The 16,661-nt window shown below is 46.0% G+C and overlaps 1 protein-coding gene across 1 annotated transcript in view; it reads right to left on the bottom strand.

Annotated features, from left to right (window-relative positions):
* Window positions 1–16,661, bottom strand: part of LOC112238629 (IQ motif and SEC7 domain-containing protein 1-like) — a 61,673-nt gene that overhangs the window by 8,859 nt on the left and 36,153 nt on the right. Inside the window, exon 11 of the mRNA XM_042303595.1 lies at window positions 14,274–14,462. Within this exon, the coding sequence (XP_042159529.1) occupies window positions 14,274–14,462 (189 nt within the window). The remainder of the gene's footprint in view (window positions 1–14,273; window positions 14,463–16,661) is intronic.

Raw genomic sequence — 16,661 nt, 5'->3', positions numbered from 1 at the left:
TCCTGTTGGGACAGCAGGTGGATAACTACAGTTCTCCTGTTGGGACCTGTTGGGAGCAGGTGGATAACTACAGTTCTCCTGTTGGGACAGCAGGTGGATAACTACAGTTCTCCTGTTGGGACAGCAGGTGGATAACTACAGTTCTCCTGTTGGGACAGCAGGTGGATAACTACAGTTCTCCTGTTGGGACAGCAGGTGGATAACTACAGTTCTCCTGTTGGGACAGCAGGTGGATAACTACAGTTCTCCTGTTGGGACAGCAGGTGGATAACTACAGTTCTCCTGTTGGGACAGCAGGTGGATAACTACAGTTCTCCTGTAGGACAGCAGGTGGATAACTACAGTTCTCCTGTAGGACAGCAGGTGGATAACTACAGTTCTCCTGTAGGGACAGCAGGTGGATAACTACAGTTCTCCTGTAGGGACAGCAGGTGGATAACTACAGTTCTCCTGTAGGACAGCAGGTGGATAACTACAGTTCTCCTGTAGGACAGCAGGTGGATAACTACAGTTCTCCTGTAGGACAGCAGGTGGATAACTACAGTTCTCCTGTTGGGACAGCAGGTGGATAACTACAGTTCTCCTGTTGGACAGCAGGTGGATAACTACAGTTCTCCTGTTGGGACTCCTGTTGGGACAGCAGGTGGATAACTACAGTTCTCCTGTTGGGACAGCAGGTGGATAACTACAGTTCTCCTGTTGGGACAGCAGGTGGATAACTACAGTTCTCCTGTTGGGTACAGCAGGTGGATAACTACAGTTCTCCTGTTGGGACAGCAGGTGGATAACTACAGTTCTCCTGTTGGGACAGCAGGTGGATAACTACAGTTCTCCTGTTGGGACAGCAGGTGGATAACTACAGTTCTCCTGTTGGGACAGCAGGTGGATAACTACAGTTCTCCTGTTGGGACAGCAGGTGGATAACTACAGTTCTCCTGTAACTGGTTGGGACAGCAGGTGGATAACTACAGTTCTCCTGTAGGGACAGCAGGTGGATAACTACAGTTCTCCTGTAGGACAGCAGGTGGATAACTACAGTTCTCCTGTTGGGACAGCAGGTGGATAACTACAGTTCTCCTGTTGGGACAGCAGGTGGATAACTACAGTTCTCCTGTTGGGGGACAGCAGGTGGATAACTACAGTTCTCCTGTTGGGACAGCAGGTGGATAACTACAGTTCTCCTGTTGGGACAGCAGGTGGATAACTACAGTTCTCCTGTTGGGACAGCAGGTGGATAACTACAGTTCTCCTGTTGGGACAGCAGGTGGATAACTACAGTTCTCCTGTTGGGCAGCAGGTGGATAACTACAGTTCTCCTGTTGGGACAGCAGGTGGATAACTACAGTTCTCCTGTTGGGACAGCAGGTGGATAACTACAGTTCTCCTGTTGGGACAGCAGGTGGATAACTACAGTTCTCCTGTTGGGACAGCAGGTGGATAACTACAGTTCTCCTGTAGGACAGCAGGTGGATAACTACAGTTCTCCTGTTGGGACAGCAGGTGGATAACTACAGTTCTCCTGTAGGGACAGCAGGTGGATAACTACAGTTCTCCTGTTGGGACAGCAGGTGGATAACTACAGTTCTCCTGTTGGGACAGCAGGTGGATAACTACAGTTCTCCTGTTGGGACAGCAGGTGGATAACTACAGTTCTCCTGTTGGGACAGCAGGTGGATAACTAAGTTCTCCTGTACAGTTCTCCTGTTGGGACAGCAGGTGGATAACTACAGTTCTCCTGGGACAGCAGGTGGATAACTACAGTTCTCCTGTTGGGACAGCAGGTGGATAACTACAGTTCTCCTGTTGGGACAGCAGGTGGATAACTACAGTTCTCCTGTTGGGACAGCAGGTGGATAACTACAGTTCTCCTGTTGGGACAGCAGGTGGATAACTCCTGTTGGGACAGCAGGTGGATAACTACAGTTCTCCTGTTGGGACAGCAGGTGGATAACTACAGTTCTCCTGTTGGGACAGCAGGTGGATAACTACAGTTCTCCTGTTGGGACAGCAGGTGGATAACTACAGTTCTCCTGTTGGGACAGCAGGTGGATAACTACAGTTCTCCTGTTGGGACAGCAGGGTGGATAACTACAGTTCTCCTGTTGGGACAGCAGGTGGATAACTACAGTTCTCCTGTTGGGACAGCAGGTGGATAACTACAGTTCTCCTGTTGGGACAGCAGGTGGATAACTACAGTTCTCCTGTTGGGACAGCAGGTGGATAACTACAGTTCTCCTGTTGGGACAGCAGGTGGATAACTACAGTTCTCCTGTTAACTACAGGGGACAGCAGGTGACTAGTTCTCCTGTTGGGACAGCAGGTGGATAACTACAGTTCTCCTGTTGGGACAGCAGGTGGATAACTACAGTTCTCCTGTTGGGACAGCAGGTGGATAACTACAGTTCTCCTGTTGGGACAGCAGGTGGATAACTACAGTTCTCCTGTTGGGACAGCAGGTGGATAACTACAGTTCTCCTGTTGGGACAGCAGGTGGATAACTACAGTTCTCCTGTTGGGACAGCAGGTGGATAACTACAGTTCTCCTGTTGGGACAGCAGGTGGATAACTACAGTTCTCCTGTTGGGACAGCAGGTGGATAACTACAGTTCTCCTGTAGGGACAGCAGGTGGATAACTACAGTTCTCCTGTAGTAGGGACAGCAGGTGGATAACTACAGTTCTCCTGTAGGACAGCAGGTGGATAACTACAGTTCTCCTGTTGGGACAGCAGGTGGATAACTACAGTTCTCCTGTTGGGACAGCAGGGATAACTACAGTTCTCCTGTTGGGACAGCAGGTGGATAACTACAGTTCTCCTGTTGGGACAGCAGGTGGATAACTACAGTGCTCCTGTTGGGACAGCAGGTGGATAACTACAGTTCTCCTGTTGGGACAGCAGGTGGATAACTACAGTTCTCCTGTTGGGACAGCAGGTGGATAACTACAGTTCTCCTGTTGGGACAGCAGGTGGATAACTACAGTTCTCCTGTTGGGACAGCAGGTGGATAACTACAGTTCTCCTGTTGGGACAGCAGGTGGATAACTACAGTTCTCCTGTAGGACAGCAGGTGGATAACTACAGTTCTCCTGTTGGGACAGCAGGTGGATAACTACAGGGGGACAGCAGGTGGATAACTACAGTTCTCCTGTTGGGACAGCAGGTGGATAACTACAGTTCTCCTGTTGGGACAGCAGGTGGATAACTACAGTTCTCCTGTTGGGACAGCAGGTGGATAACTACAGTTCTCCTGTAGGGACAGCAGGTGGATAACTACAGTTCTCCTGTTGGGACAGCAGGTGGATAACTACAGTTCTCCTGTGGATAACTACAGGGACAGCAGGTGGATAACTTCTCCTGTTGGGACACAGTGGATAACTCTCTCTGTTGGACAGCAGGTGGATAACTACAGTTCTCCTGTAGGGACAGCAGGTGGATAACTACAGTTCTCCTGTTGGGCAGGTGGATAACTACAGTTCAGCAGGTGGATAACTACAGTTCTCCTGTTGGGACAGCAGGTGGATAACTACAGTTCTCCTGTTGGGACAGCAGGTGGATAACTACAGTTCTCCTGTACAGTGGATAACTCTTCTCTGTTGGGACAGCAGGTGGATAACTACAGTTCTCCTGTTGGGACAGCAGGTGGATAACTACAGTTCTCCTGTTGGGACAGCAGGTGGATAACTACAGTTCTCCTGTTGGGACAGCAGGTGGATAACTACAGTTCTCCTGTTGGGACAGCAGGTGGATAACTACAGTTCTCCTGTTGGGACAGCAGGTGGATAACTACAGTTCTCCTGTAGGGACAGCAGGTGGATAACTACAGTTCTCCTGTTGGGACAGCAGGTGGATAACTACAGTTCTCCTGTAGGGACAGCAGGTGGATAACTACAGTTCTCCTGTAGGACAGCAGGTGGATAACTACAGTTCTCCTGTTGGGACAGCAGGTGGATAACTACAGTTCTCCTGTAGGACAGGGACAGCAGGTGGATAACTACAGTTCTCCTGTTGGGACAGCAGGTGGATAACTACAGTTCTCCTGTTGGGACAGCAGGTGGATAACTACAGTTCTCCTGTTGGGACAGCAGGTGGATAACTACAGTTCTCCTGTTGGGACAGCAGGTGGATAACTACAGTTCTCCTGTTGGGACAGCAGGTGGATAACTACAGTTCTCCTGTTGGGACAGCAGGTGGATAACTACAGTTCTCCTGTAGGACAGCAGGTGGATAACTACAGTTCTCCTGTAGGACAGCAGGTGGATAACTACAGTTCTCCTGTTGGGACAGCAGGTGGATAACTACAGTTCTCCTCCTGTTGTTGGGACAGCAGGTGGATAACTACAGTTCTCCTGTTGGGACAGCAGGTGGATAACTACAGTTCTCCTGTTGGGACAGCAGGTGGATAACTACAGTTCTCCTGTTGGGACAGCAGGTGGATAACTACAGTTCTCCTGGGGACAGCAGGTGGATAACTCCTCCTGTTGGGACAGCAGGTGGATAACTACAGTTAACTCCTGTTCTCCTGGGACAGCAGGTGGATAACTACAGTTCTCCTGTTGGGACAGCAGGTGGATAACTACAGTTCTCCTGTAGGACAGCAGGTGGATAACTACAGTGCTCCTGTTGGGACAGCAGGTGGATAACTACAGTTCTCCTGTTGGGACAGCAGGTGGATAACTACAGTTCTCCTGTAGGACAGCAGGTGGATAAGTACAGTTCTCCTGTTGGGACAGCAGGTGGATAACTACAGTGCTCCTGTTGGGACAGCAGGTGGATAACTACAGTTCTCCTGTTGGGACAGCAGGTGGATAACTACAGTTCTCCTGTTGGGACAGCAGGTGGATAACTACAGTTCTCCTGTTGGGACAGGGTGGATAACTACAGTTCTCCTGTTGGGACAGCAGGTGGATAACTACAGTTCTCCTGTTGGGACAGCAGGTGGATAACTACAGTTCTCCTGTTGGGACAGCAGGTGGATAACTACAGTTCTCCTGTTGGGACAGCAGGTGGATAACTACAGTTCTCATGTAGGACAGCAGGTGGATAACTACAGTTCTCCTGTTGGGACAGCAGGTGGATAACTACAGTTCTCCTGTTGGGACAGCAGGTGGATAACTACAGTTCTCCTGTTGGGACAGCAGGTGGATAACTACAGTTCTCCTGTAGGGACAGCAGGTGGATAACTACAGTTCTCCTGTTGGGACAGCAGGTGGATAACTACAGTTCTCCTGTTGGGACAGCAGGTGGATAACTACAGTTCTCCTGTTGGGACAGCAGGTGGATAACTACAGTGCTCCTGTTGGGACAGCAGGTGGATAACTACAGTTCTCCTGTTGGGACAGCAGGTGGATAACTACAGTTCTCCTGTTGGGGCAGGTGGATAACTACAGTTCTCCTGTTGGGACAGCAGGTGGATAACTACAGTTCTCCTGTAGGGACAGCAGGTGGATAACTACAGTTCTCCTGTAGGACAGCAGGTGGATAACTCCTGTTCTCCTGGGGACAGCAGGTGGATAACTACAGTTCTCCTGTTGGATAACTACAGTTCTCCTGTTGGACAGCAGGTGGATAACTACAGTTCTCCTGTTGGGACAGCAGGTGGATAACTACAGTTCTCCTGTTGGGACAGCAGGTGGATAACTACAGTTCTCCTGTTGGGACAGCAGGTGGATAACTACAGTTCTCCTGTTGGGACAGCAGGTGGATAACTACAGTTCTCCTGTTGGGACAGCAGGTGGATAACTACAGTTCTCCTGTAACTGGGGACAGCAGGTGGATAACTACAGTTCTCCTGTTGGGACAGCAGGTGGATAACTACAGTTCTCCTGTAGGGACAGCAGGTGGATAACTACAGTTCTCCTGTAGGACAGCAGGTGGATAACTACAGTTCTCCTGTAGGGACAGCAGGTGGATAACTACAGTTCTCCTGTTGGGACAGCAGGTGGATAACTACAGTTCTCCTGTTGGGACAGCAGGTGGATAACTACAGTTCTCCTGTTGGGACAGCAGGTGGATAACTACAGTTCTCCTGTAGGACAGCAGGTGGATAACTACAGTTCTCCTGTAGGACAGCAGGTGGATAACTACAGTTCTCCTGTAGGACAGCAGGTGGATAACTACAGTTCTCCTGTAGGGACAGCAGGTGGATAACTACAGTTCCAGAAACTAATTTAGCAAGCTTTGACACACTGACAGTCTGTGAGCTGTTCCAGAGTATTGATAAATGCAGTTAAGTCTTTCAGGTGGAGAGCAGGGTCATATCTGTCATGAGGAGACAGACCACCAGATATACCCTGGTATTATGTAGCTGAGGAGACAGACCGCCATATAAACCCTGGTATTATGTAGTCATGAGGAGACAGACCAGATATACCCTGGTATTATGTAGTCATGAGGAGACAGACCACCAGATACACCCTGGTATTATGTAGCTGAGGAGACAGACCACCAGATATACCCTGGTATTATGTAGCTGAGGTGACAGACCATCAGATATACCCTGGTATCATGTAGTCATGAGGAGACAGACCACCAGATGTACCCTGGTATTATGTAGTCATGAGGAGACAGACCACCAGATATACCCTGGTATTATGTAGTCATGAGGAGACAGACCACCAGATATACCCTGGTATTGTGTACCCTGGTATTGGTGTAGTCAGACTGACAGACCACCAGATATACCCTGGTATTATGTAGTCATTAGGGGACAGACCACCAGATATACCCTGGTATTATGTAATCATTAGGGGACAGACCACCAGATATACCCTGGTATTATGTAGCTGAGGAGACAGTCCACCATATAAACCCTGGTATTATGTAGTCATGAGGAGACAGACCAGATATACCCTGGTATTATGTAGTCATGAGGAGACAGACCACCAGATACACCCTGGTATTATGTAGCTGAGGATACAGACCACCAGATATACCCTGGTATTATGTAGCTGAGGTGACAGACCATCAGATATACCCTGGTATTATGTAGTCATGAGGAGACAGACCACCAGATATACCCTGGTATTATGTAGCTGAGGTGACAGACCATCAGATATACCCTGGTATCGTGTAGTCATGAGGAGACAGACCACCAGATATACCCTGGTATTATGTAGTCATGAGGAGACAGACCACCAGATATACCCTGGTATTATGTAGTCATGAATAGGCAGACCACCAGATATACCCTGGTATTGTGTAGTCATGAGGAGACAGACCAGCAGATATACCCTGGTATTATGTAGACAGACCACCAGATATACCCTGGTATTATGGAGACAGATCACCAGATATACCCTGGTATTATGTAGACAGACAACCAGATATACCCTGGTATTATGTAACCATGAGGAGACAGACAACCATATATACCCTGGTATTATGTAGATAGACCACCAGATATACCCTGGTATTATGTAACCATGAGGAGACAGACCACCAGATATACCCTGGTATTATGTAGTCATGAGGAGACAGACCACCAGATATACCCTGGTATTATGTAGCTGAGGAGACAGACCACCAGATATACCCTGGTATTATGTAGCTGAGGTGACAGACCATCAGATATACCCTGGTATCGTGTAGTCATGAGGAGACAGACCACCAGATATACCCTGGTATTATGTAGTCATGAGGAGACAGACCACCAGATATACCCTGGTATTATGTAGTCATGAATAGGCAGACCACCAGATATACCCTGGTATTATGTAGTCATGAATAGAGACCACCAGATATACCCTGGTATTGTGTAGTCATGAGGAGACAGACCAGCAGATATACCCTGGTATTATGTAGACAGACCACCAGATATACCCTGGTATTATGGAGACAGATCACCAGATATACCCTGGAATTATGTAGACAGACAACCAGATATACCCTGGTATTATGTAACCATGAGGAGACAGACAACCATATATACCCTGGTATTATGTAGATAGACCACCAGATATACCCTGGTATTATGTAGTCATGAGGAGACAGACCACCAGATATACCCTGGTATTATGTAGTCATGAGGAGACAGACCACCAGATATACCCTGGTATTATGTAGCTGAGGAGACAGACCACCAGATATACCCTGGTATTATGTAGTCATGAGGAGACAGACCAGATATACCCTGGTATTATGTAGCTGAGGAGACAGACCACCAGATATACCCTGGTATTGTGTAGTCATGAGGAGACAGACCACCAGATATACCCTGGTATTATGTAGTCATGAGGAGAGAGACCCCCAGATATACCCTGGTATTATGTAGTCATGAGGAGACAGACCACCAGATATACCCTGGTATTATGGAGACAGACTACCAGATATACCCTGGTATTATGTAGTCATGAGGAGACAGACCAACAGATATACCCTGGTATTATGTAGTCATGAGGAGACAAACCACCAGATATACCCTGGTATTATGTAGCTGAGGAGACAGACCACCAGATATACCCTGGTATTATGGAGACAGACCACCAGATATACCCTGGTATTATGTAGTCATGAGGAAACAGACCAGATATACCCTGGTATTATGTAGCTGAGGAGACAGACCACCAGATATACCCTGGTATTATGTAGTCATGAGGAGACAGACCACCAGATATACCCTGGTATTATGTAGTCATGAGGAGACAGACCACCAGATATACCCTGGTATTATGTAGTTGAGGAGACAGACCACCAGATATACCCTGGTATTATGTAGCTGAGGAGACAGACCACCAGATATACCCTGGTATTATGTAGTCATGAGGAGACAGACCACCAGATATACCCTGGTATTATGTAGAGAGACAGACCACCAGAGGTATTATGGAGACAGACCAGATATACCCTGGTATTATGTAGCTGAGGAGACAGACCACCAGATATACCCTGGTATTATGTAGTCATGAGGAGACAGACCACCAGATATACCCTGGTATTATGTAGTCATGAGGACAGAGACAGACCAGACCAGATATACCCTGGTATTATGTAGTCATGAGGAGACAGACCACCAGATATACCCTGGTATTATGTAGTATACCCTGGTATGAGTCATGAGACAGACCACCAGATATACCCTGGTATTATGTAGCTGAGGAGACAGACCACCAGATATACCCTGGTATTATGTAGTCATGAGGAGACAGACCACCAGATATACCCTGGTATTATGTAGTCATGAGGAGACAGACCACCAGATATACCCTGGTATTATGTAGAGACAGACTGATATACCCTGGTATTATGGAGACAGACCACCAGATATACCCTGGTATTATGTGAGTCATGAGGAGACAGACCACCAGTCATGAGGAGACAGACCACCAGATATACCCTGGTATTATGGAGACAGACCACCAGATATACCCTGGTATTATGTAGTCATGAGGAGACAGACCACCAGATATACCCTGGTATTATGTAGTCATTAGGGGACAGACCACCAGATATACCCTGGTATTATGTAATCATTAGGGGACAGACCACCAGATATACCCTGGTATTATGTAGTCATTAGGCGACAGACCACCAGATATACCCTGGTATTATGTAGTCATGAGGAGATAGACCACCAGATATACCCTGGTATTATGTAGTCATGAGGAGACAGACCACCAGATATACCCTGGTATTATGTAGCTGAGGAGACAGTCCACCAGATATACCCTGGTATTATGTAGTCATGAGGAGACAGACCAGATATACCCTGGTATTATGTAGACAGACCACCAGATATACCTGGTATTATGGAGACAGACTACCAGATATACCCTGGTATTATGTAGCTGAGGAGACAGACCACCAGATATACCCTGGTATTATGTAGCTGAGGAGACAGACCACCAGATATACCCTGGTATTATGTAGCTGAGGAGACAGACCACCAGATATACCCTGGTATTATGGAGACAGACCACCAGATATACCCTCGTATTATGGAGACAGACTACCAGATATACCCTGGTATTATGTAGTCATGAGGAGACAAACCACCAGATATACCCTGGTATTATGTAGCTGAGGAGACAGACCACCAGATATACCCTGGTATTATGGAGACAGACCACCAGATATACCCTGGTATTATGTAGTCATGAGGAGACAGACCAGATATACCCTGGTATTATGTAGTCATGAGGAGACAGACCACCAGATATACCCTGGTATTATGTAGTCAGAGGAGACAGACCACCAGATATACCCTGGTATTATGGAGACAGACCACCAGATATACCCTGGTATTATGTAGCTGAGGAGACAGACCACCAGATATACCCTGGTATTATGTAGCATGAGGAGACAGACCACCAGATATACCCTGGTATTATGTAGCATGAGGAGACAGACCACCAGATATACCCTGGTATTATGGAGAGACAGACCACCAGATATACCCTGGTATTATGTAGATGAGAGATATACCCTGGTATTATGTAGTCATGACAGACCACCAGATATACCCTGGTATTATGTAGTCATGAGGAGACAGACCACCAGATATACCCTGGTATTATGTAGTCCCTGGTATGAGGAGACAGACCACCAGATATACCCTGGTATTATGTAGTCATGAGGAGACAGACCACCAGATATACCCTGGTATTATGTAGTCATGAGGAGAGAGACCCCCAGATATACCCTGGTATTATGTAGTCATGAGGAGACAGACCACCAGATATACCCTGGTATTATGGAGACAGACTACCAGATATACCCTGGTATTATGTAGTCATGAGGAGACAGACCAACAGATATACCCTGGTATTATGTAGTCATGAGGAGACAAACCACCAGATATACCCTGGTATTATGTAGCTGAGGAGACAGACCACCAGATATACCCTGGTATTGTGTAGTCATGAGGAGACAGACCACCAGATATACCCTGGTATTATGTAGTCATGAGGAGACAGACCACCAGATATACCCTGGTATTATGTAGTCATGAGGAGACAGACCACCAGATATACCCTGGTATTATGTAGTCATGAGGAGACAGACCACCAGATATACCCTGGTATTATGTAGTCATGAGGAGACAGACCACCAGATATACCCTGGTATTATGTAGATATACCCTGAGGAGACAGACCACCAGATATACCCTGGTATTATGTAGTCATGAGGAGACAGACCACCAGATATACCCTGGTATTATGTAGTCATGAGGAGACAGACCACCAGATATACCCTGGTATTATGTAGACAGACCACCAGATATACCCTGGTATTATGTAGTCATGAGGAGACAGACCAGATATACCCTGGTATTATGTAGTGAGGAGACAGACCACCAGATATACCCTGGTAGATATACCCTGGTATTATGTAGTCATGAGGAGACAGACCACCAGATATACCCTGGTATTATGTAGTCATGAGGAGACAGACCAGATATACCCTGGTATTATGTAGTCATGAGGAGACAGACCACCAGATATACCCTGGTATTATGTAGCTGAGGAGACAGACCACCAGATATACCCTGGTATTATGTAGTCATGAGGAGACAGACCACCAGATATACCCTGGTATTATGTAGTCATGAGGAGACAGACCACCAGATATACCCTGGTATTATGTAGTGAGGAGACAGACCACCAGATATACCCTGGTATTATGTATTATGGAGGTATTATGTAGTCATGAGGAGACAGACCAGATATACCCTGGTATTATGTAGAGGAGACAGACCACCAGATATACCCTGGTATTATGTAGTCAGACAGACCACCAGATATACCCTGGTATTATGTAGCTGAGGAGACAGACCACCAGATATACCCTGGTATTATGGAGACAGACCACCAGATATACCCTGGTATTATGTAGTCATGAGGAAACAGACCAGATATACCCTGGTATTATGTAGCTGAGGAGACAGACCACCAGATATACCCTGGTATTATGTAGTCATGAGGAGACAGACCACCAGATATACCCTGGTATTATGTAGTCATGAGGAGACAGACCACCAGATATACCCTGGTATTATGACAGACCACCAGATATACCCTGGTATGGTAGGTTATGTAGACAGACCACCAGATATACCCTGGTATTATGTAGTCATGAGGAGACAGACCACCAGATATACCCTGGTATTATGTAGTCATGAGGAGACAGACCACCAGATATACCCTGGTATTATGTAGCTGAGGAGACAGACCACCAGATATACCCTGACAGACAGACCACCAGATATACCCTGGTATTATGTAGTCATGAGGAGACAGACCACCAGATATACCCTGGTATTATGTAGAGGAGACAGACCACCAGATATACCCTGGTATTATGTAGTCATGAGGAGACAGACCACCAGATATACCCTGGTATTATGTAGTCATGAGGAGACAGACCACCAGATATACCCTGGTATTATGTAGTCATGAGGTGACAGACCACCAGATATACCCTGGTATTATGTAGTCATGAGGAGACAGACCACCAGATATACCCTGGTATTATGTAGCTGAGGAGACAGACCACCAGATATACCCTGGTATTATGGAGACAGACTACCAGATATACCCTGGTATTATGGAGACAGACTACCAGATATACCCTGTTATTATGTAGTCATGAGGAGACAGACCACCAGATATACCCTGGTATTATGTAGTCATGAGGAGACAGACCACCACATATACCCTGGTATTATATAGTCATGAGGAGACAGACCACCAGATATACCCTGGTATTATGGAGACAGACCACCAGATATACCCTGGTATTATATAGTCATGAGGGGAAACTGAAATGTTTTCTTGTCAATTGTGTATTTCCATTTGCAAAATATTTTGATAAAGCCTGAAATAAAAGAATTAAGGGGGCGACCTATAATTAAATTACATTCATCTTCTGTGTGTTAAATGGCACGTGTGAATATAGAGTCTGTATAGGCTTGTCTCCCACATGAATGTTCTCTTTGTGCCAGACTGAATTCAAGTGACTTCTGTTCATTTTATATATCTATATATGAATATTTTTTACTACTCTAGGGATATAATTATTCTTTCATTAAGGTTATTGAAAGAAAAATTATATCCCTAGAGTAGTAAAAGAAAATACTATTTATTATGTTATAACCGGAACACTGAAACAAAAACAAAAGTAGAACAAAACGAAACAGTTCTGTCAGGTACTCACACAAAACACAAAACAACTACCCACAACTCATAGTGGGAAAACAGGCTGCCTAAGTATGGTTCTCAGTCAGAGACCATGATTGCCAGCTGCCTCTGATTGGGAACCAGGCCAAACACATAGAAATAGAAAACATAGAACACAAAACATTTCCACCAGATATACCCTATGGAGACAGACTACCAGATACTCACGCCCTGACCAAACTAAAATAGAGACATAAAAAAGGAAGGACGTGACAATATATATCATTTCTTTTCACTCTTTATGTGATGTTCACTGCAGAGAACACAGGAAGAAGAAGAAGGTCATTTAATTACCTGAATTATTCTAATGTTCACTTTTGTGTCAGTTAATCCCATAAGGGTTGGGTTGCCAAATGGCGATTTGTCACGAAAATAAAATGCCATTCATCATTCTTCTAGCCAATTTTGACTTAACAACTGGCCCATCTAACGGAAATTCGCTCAGTTCTGCCTCAAGGACCAGACTCAGTCCATTTATAAACGTCAACCTGCTGCAATAACAGCTCCTTAGCCATCTCTCTCTTTCTGTGGAGCACGACCTGATCTATAATTAACAATTCACTCCCTCACAACTCAGCAGGCCTTGGCTCTGACCTTCAGGCAGAATGTCTGTACAGTGCCCTGCCGAATGACTGTTCTGTTGCAAACGGTTTGTTTCAAATCACTTTGTTTTCACATGTCGAGGACTCTATTGATTTCTTCTCTGAATGTATGACAGACAAGATATGCAACATTGTAGATGTCTAGATATATTTAAGTGAGCAATTACACAAACTGCCAGTGAAAAGCTATTCATAAGGTTGTTTTTGATAAGGTTATATTTATAACAATTTTATTGAACTTTTTAAAAACTAGGCAAGTCAGTTAAGAACAAATTCTTATTTACAATGACGGCCGAGGAACAGTGGGTTAACTACCTTGTTCAGGGGCAGAACGACAGATTTTTACCTTGTCAGCTCGGGGGATTTGAACTAGCAACCTTTCGGTTACTAGTCCAACACTCATAAAGTATTTCGCCCAAGTATTTCACCCAGGTGTCCAGGATGTGTGTGTGTGTGTGTGTTTGTGTGTGTGTTTGTGTGCGTGTGTGTGTGTACATACCTGTGTCTGCTAGGTCTCTCAGTGATGAGTTGAGCGCAGTACGTTTGAGTCCATCTGCAGAGGCATAGCTGTCGTCCAGACTGGGCCTACCCAGAGTGCCGTTCACCGCCTTCACGCCACCGCTGGGACCACCACCGTCAGACCCGGCCACAACAGGCCTCATCACTCCTCTCTGCTTCTCCAACTCCGCTGTAGAGAGGGAGGAGGAGGAAAGTGGGGAGTAGGGAGGGAGCAAAGTGGAGAAAGGGAAAGAGAGAGGAGGAAGAGAGGAGAGAACGAGAGGAGAGAGAGTGGGAGAGAGAGAGAGAGTGGAGAATGGTGTGGTTGAGGGCGAGAGAGAGAAAGAGAGAAGAGAAAGAGAGGAGGAGGGTGAGGAAGAGGGCGAGAGAGAGAAAGAGAGGAGGAGGGTGAGGAAGAGGGTGAGAGAGAGAAAGAGAGAAGAGAAAGAGAGGAGGAGGGTGAGGAAGAGGGTGACCGAGAGAGAACGAGAGAAGAGAGCAAGAAGTGAGTAGAGAATAAGAGTGGGAAAGGATGACTGCTTTAGAAGGTATATGTAATCACATTAGGGATGACTTTGCTTTAAAAGGTGTACGATGATCACATTAGTTGTATGTTCTACTATTCTGTTGTATTCCCCTACAGAATAACAGTATTCTATAAAGCACTGTATAGTCCTACTCACACTCCACCCTGTATAGTCCTACTCACACTCCACCCTGTATAGTCCTACTCACACTCCACCCTGTATAGTCCTACTCACACTCCACCCTGTATAGTCCTACTCACACTCCACCCTGTATAGTCCTACTCACACTCCACCCTGTATAGTCTAATAGTATAGTATAGTATAGTCCTACTCACACTCCACCCTGTATAGTCTACTAGTATAGTATAGTATAGTCCTACTCACACTCCACCCTGTATAGTCCTACTCACACTCCACCCTGTATAGTCCTACTCACTCTCCACCCTGTATAGTCTACTAGTATAGTATAGTATAGTCCTACTCACACTCCACCCTGTATAGTCTAATAGTATAGTATAGTATAGTCCTACTCACTCTCCACCCTGTATAGTCTACTAGTATAGTATAGTATAGTCCTACTCACACTCCACCCTGTATAGTCCTACTCACTCTCCACCCTGTATAGTCCTACTCACTCTCCAACCTGTATAGTCTAATAGTATAGTATAGTATAGTCCTACTCAATCTCCACCCTGTATAGTCCTACTCACCACCCTCCACCCTGTATAGTCCTACTCACACTCCACCCTGTATAGTCTACTAGTCCTAGTCCTACTCACACTCCACCCTGTATAGTCTCTCCACCCTGTATAGTCCTACTCACACTCCACCCTGTATAGTCTACTAGTATAGTATAGTATAGTCCTACTCACTCTCCACCCTGTATAGTCTACTAGTATAGTATAGTATAGTCCTACTCACACTCCACCCTGTATAGTCCTACTCACACTCCACCCTGTATAGTCTACTAGTATAGTATAGTATAGTCCTACTCACACTCCACCCTGTATAGTCCTACTCACACTCCACCCTGTATAGTCCTACTCACACTCCACCCTGTATAGTCCTACTCACACTCCACCCTGTATAGTCCTACTCACACTCCACCCTGTATAGTCCTACTCACACTCCACCCTGTATAGTCTACTAGTATAGTATAGTATAGTCCTACTCACTCTCCACCCTGTATAGTCCTACTCACACTCCACCCTGTATAGTCTACTAGTATAGTATAGTACTCACACTCCACCCTGTATAGTCCTACTCACACTCCACCCTGTATAGTCTACTAGTATAGTATAGTATAGTCCTACTCACACTCCACCCTGTATAGTCCTACTCACTCTCCACCCTGTATAGTCCTACTCACACTCCACCCTGTATAGTCTACTAGTATAGTAGTATAGTCCTACTCACACTCCACCCTGTATAGTCCTACTCACACTCCACCCTGTATAGTCCTACTCACTCTCCACCCTGTATAGTCCTACTCACACTCCACCCTGTATAGTCTACTAGTATAGTATAGTATAGTCCTACTCACACTCCACCCTGTATAGTCCTACTCACACTCCACCCTGTATAGTCTACTAGTATAGTATAGTATAGTCCTACTCACACTCCACCCTGTATAGTCCTACTCACACTCCACCCTGTATAGTCCTACTCACACTCCACCCTGTATAGTCCTACTCACACTCCACCCTGTATAGTCTACTAGTATAGTATAGTATAGTCCTACTCACACTCCACCCTGTACCCTATAGTCCTACTCCTACACACCACCCTGTATAGTCTACTAGTATAGTATAGTCTAGTCCTACTCACACTCCACCCTGTATAGTCCTACTCACACTCCACCC

The sequence above is a fragment of the Oncorhynchus tshawytscha genome, linkage group LG22 (genome assembly GCF_018296145.1).
Source record: "Oncorhynchus tshawytscha isolate Ot180627B linkage group LG22, Otsh_v2.0, whole genome shotgun sequence".
NCBI lineage: Eukaryota > Metazoa > Chordata > Actinopteri > Salmoniformes > Salmonidae > Oncorhynchus > Oncorhynchus tshawytscha.
The sequence above is the reverse complement of the archived record's forward strand: the minus strand, read 5'-3'. Positions and strand labels throughout refer to the sequence as shown.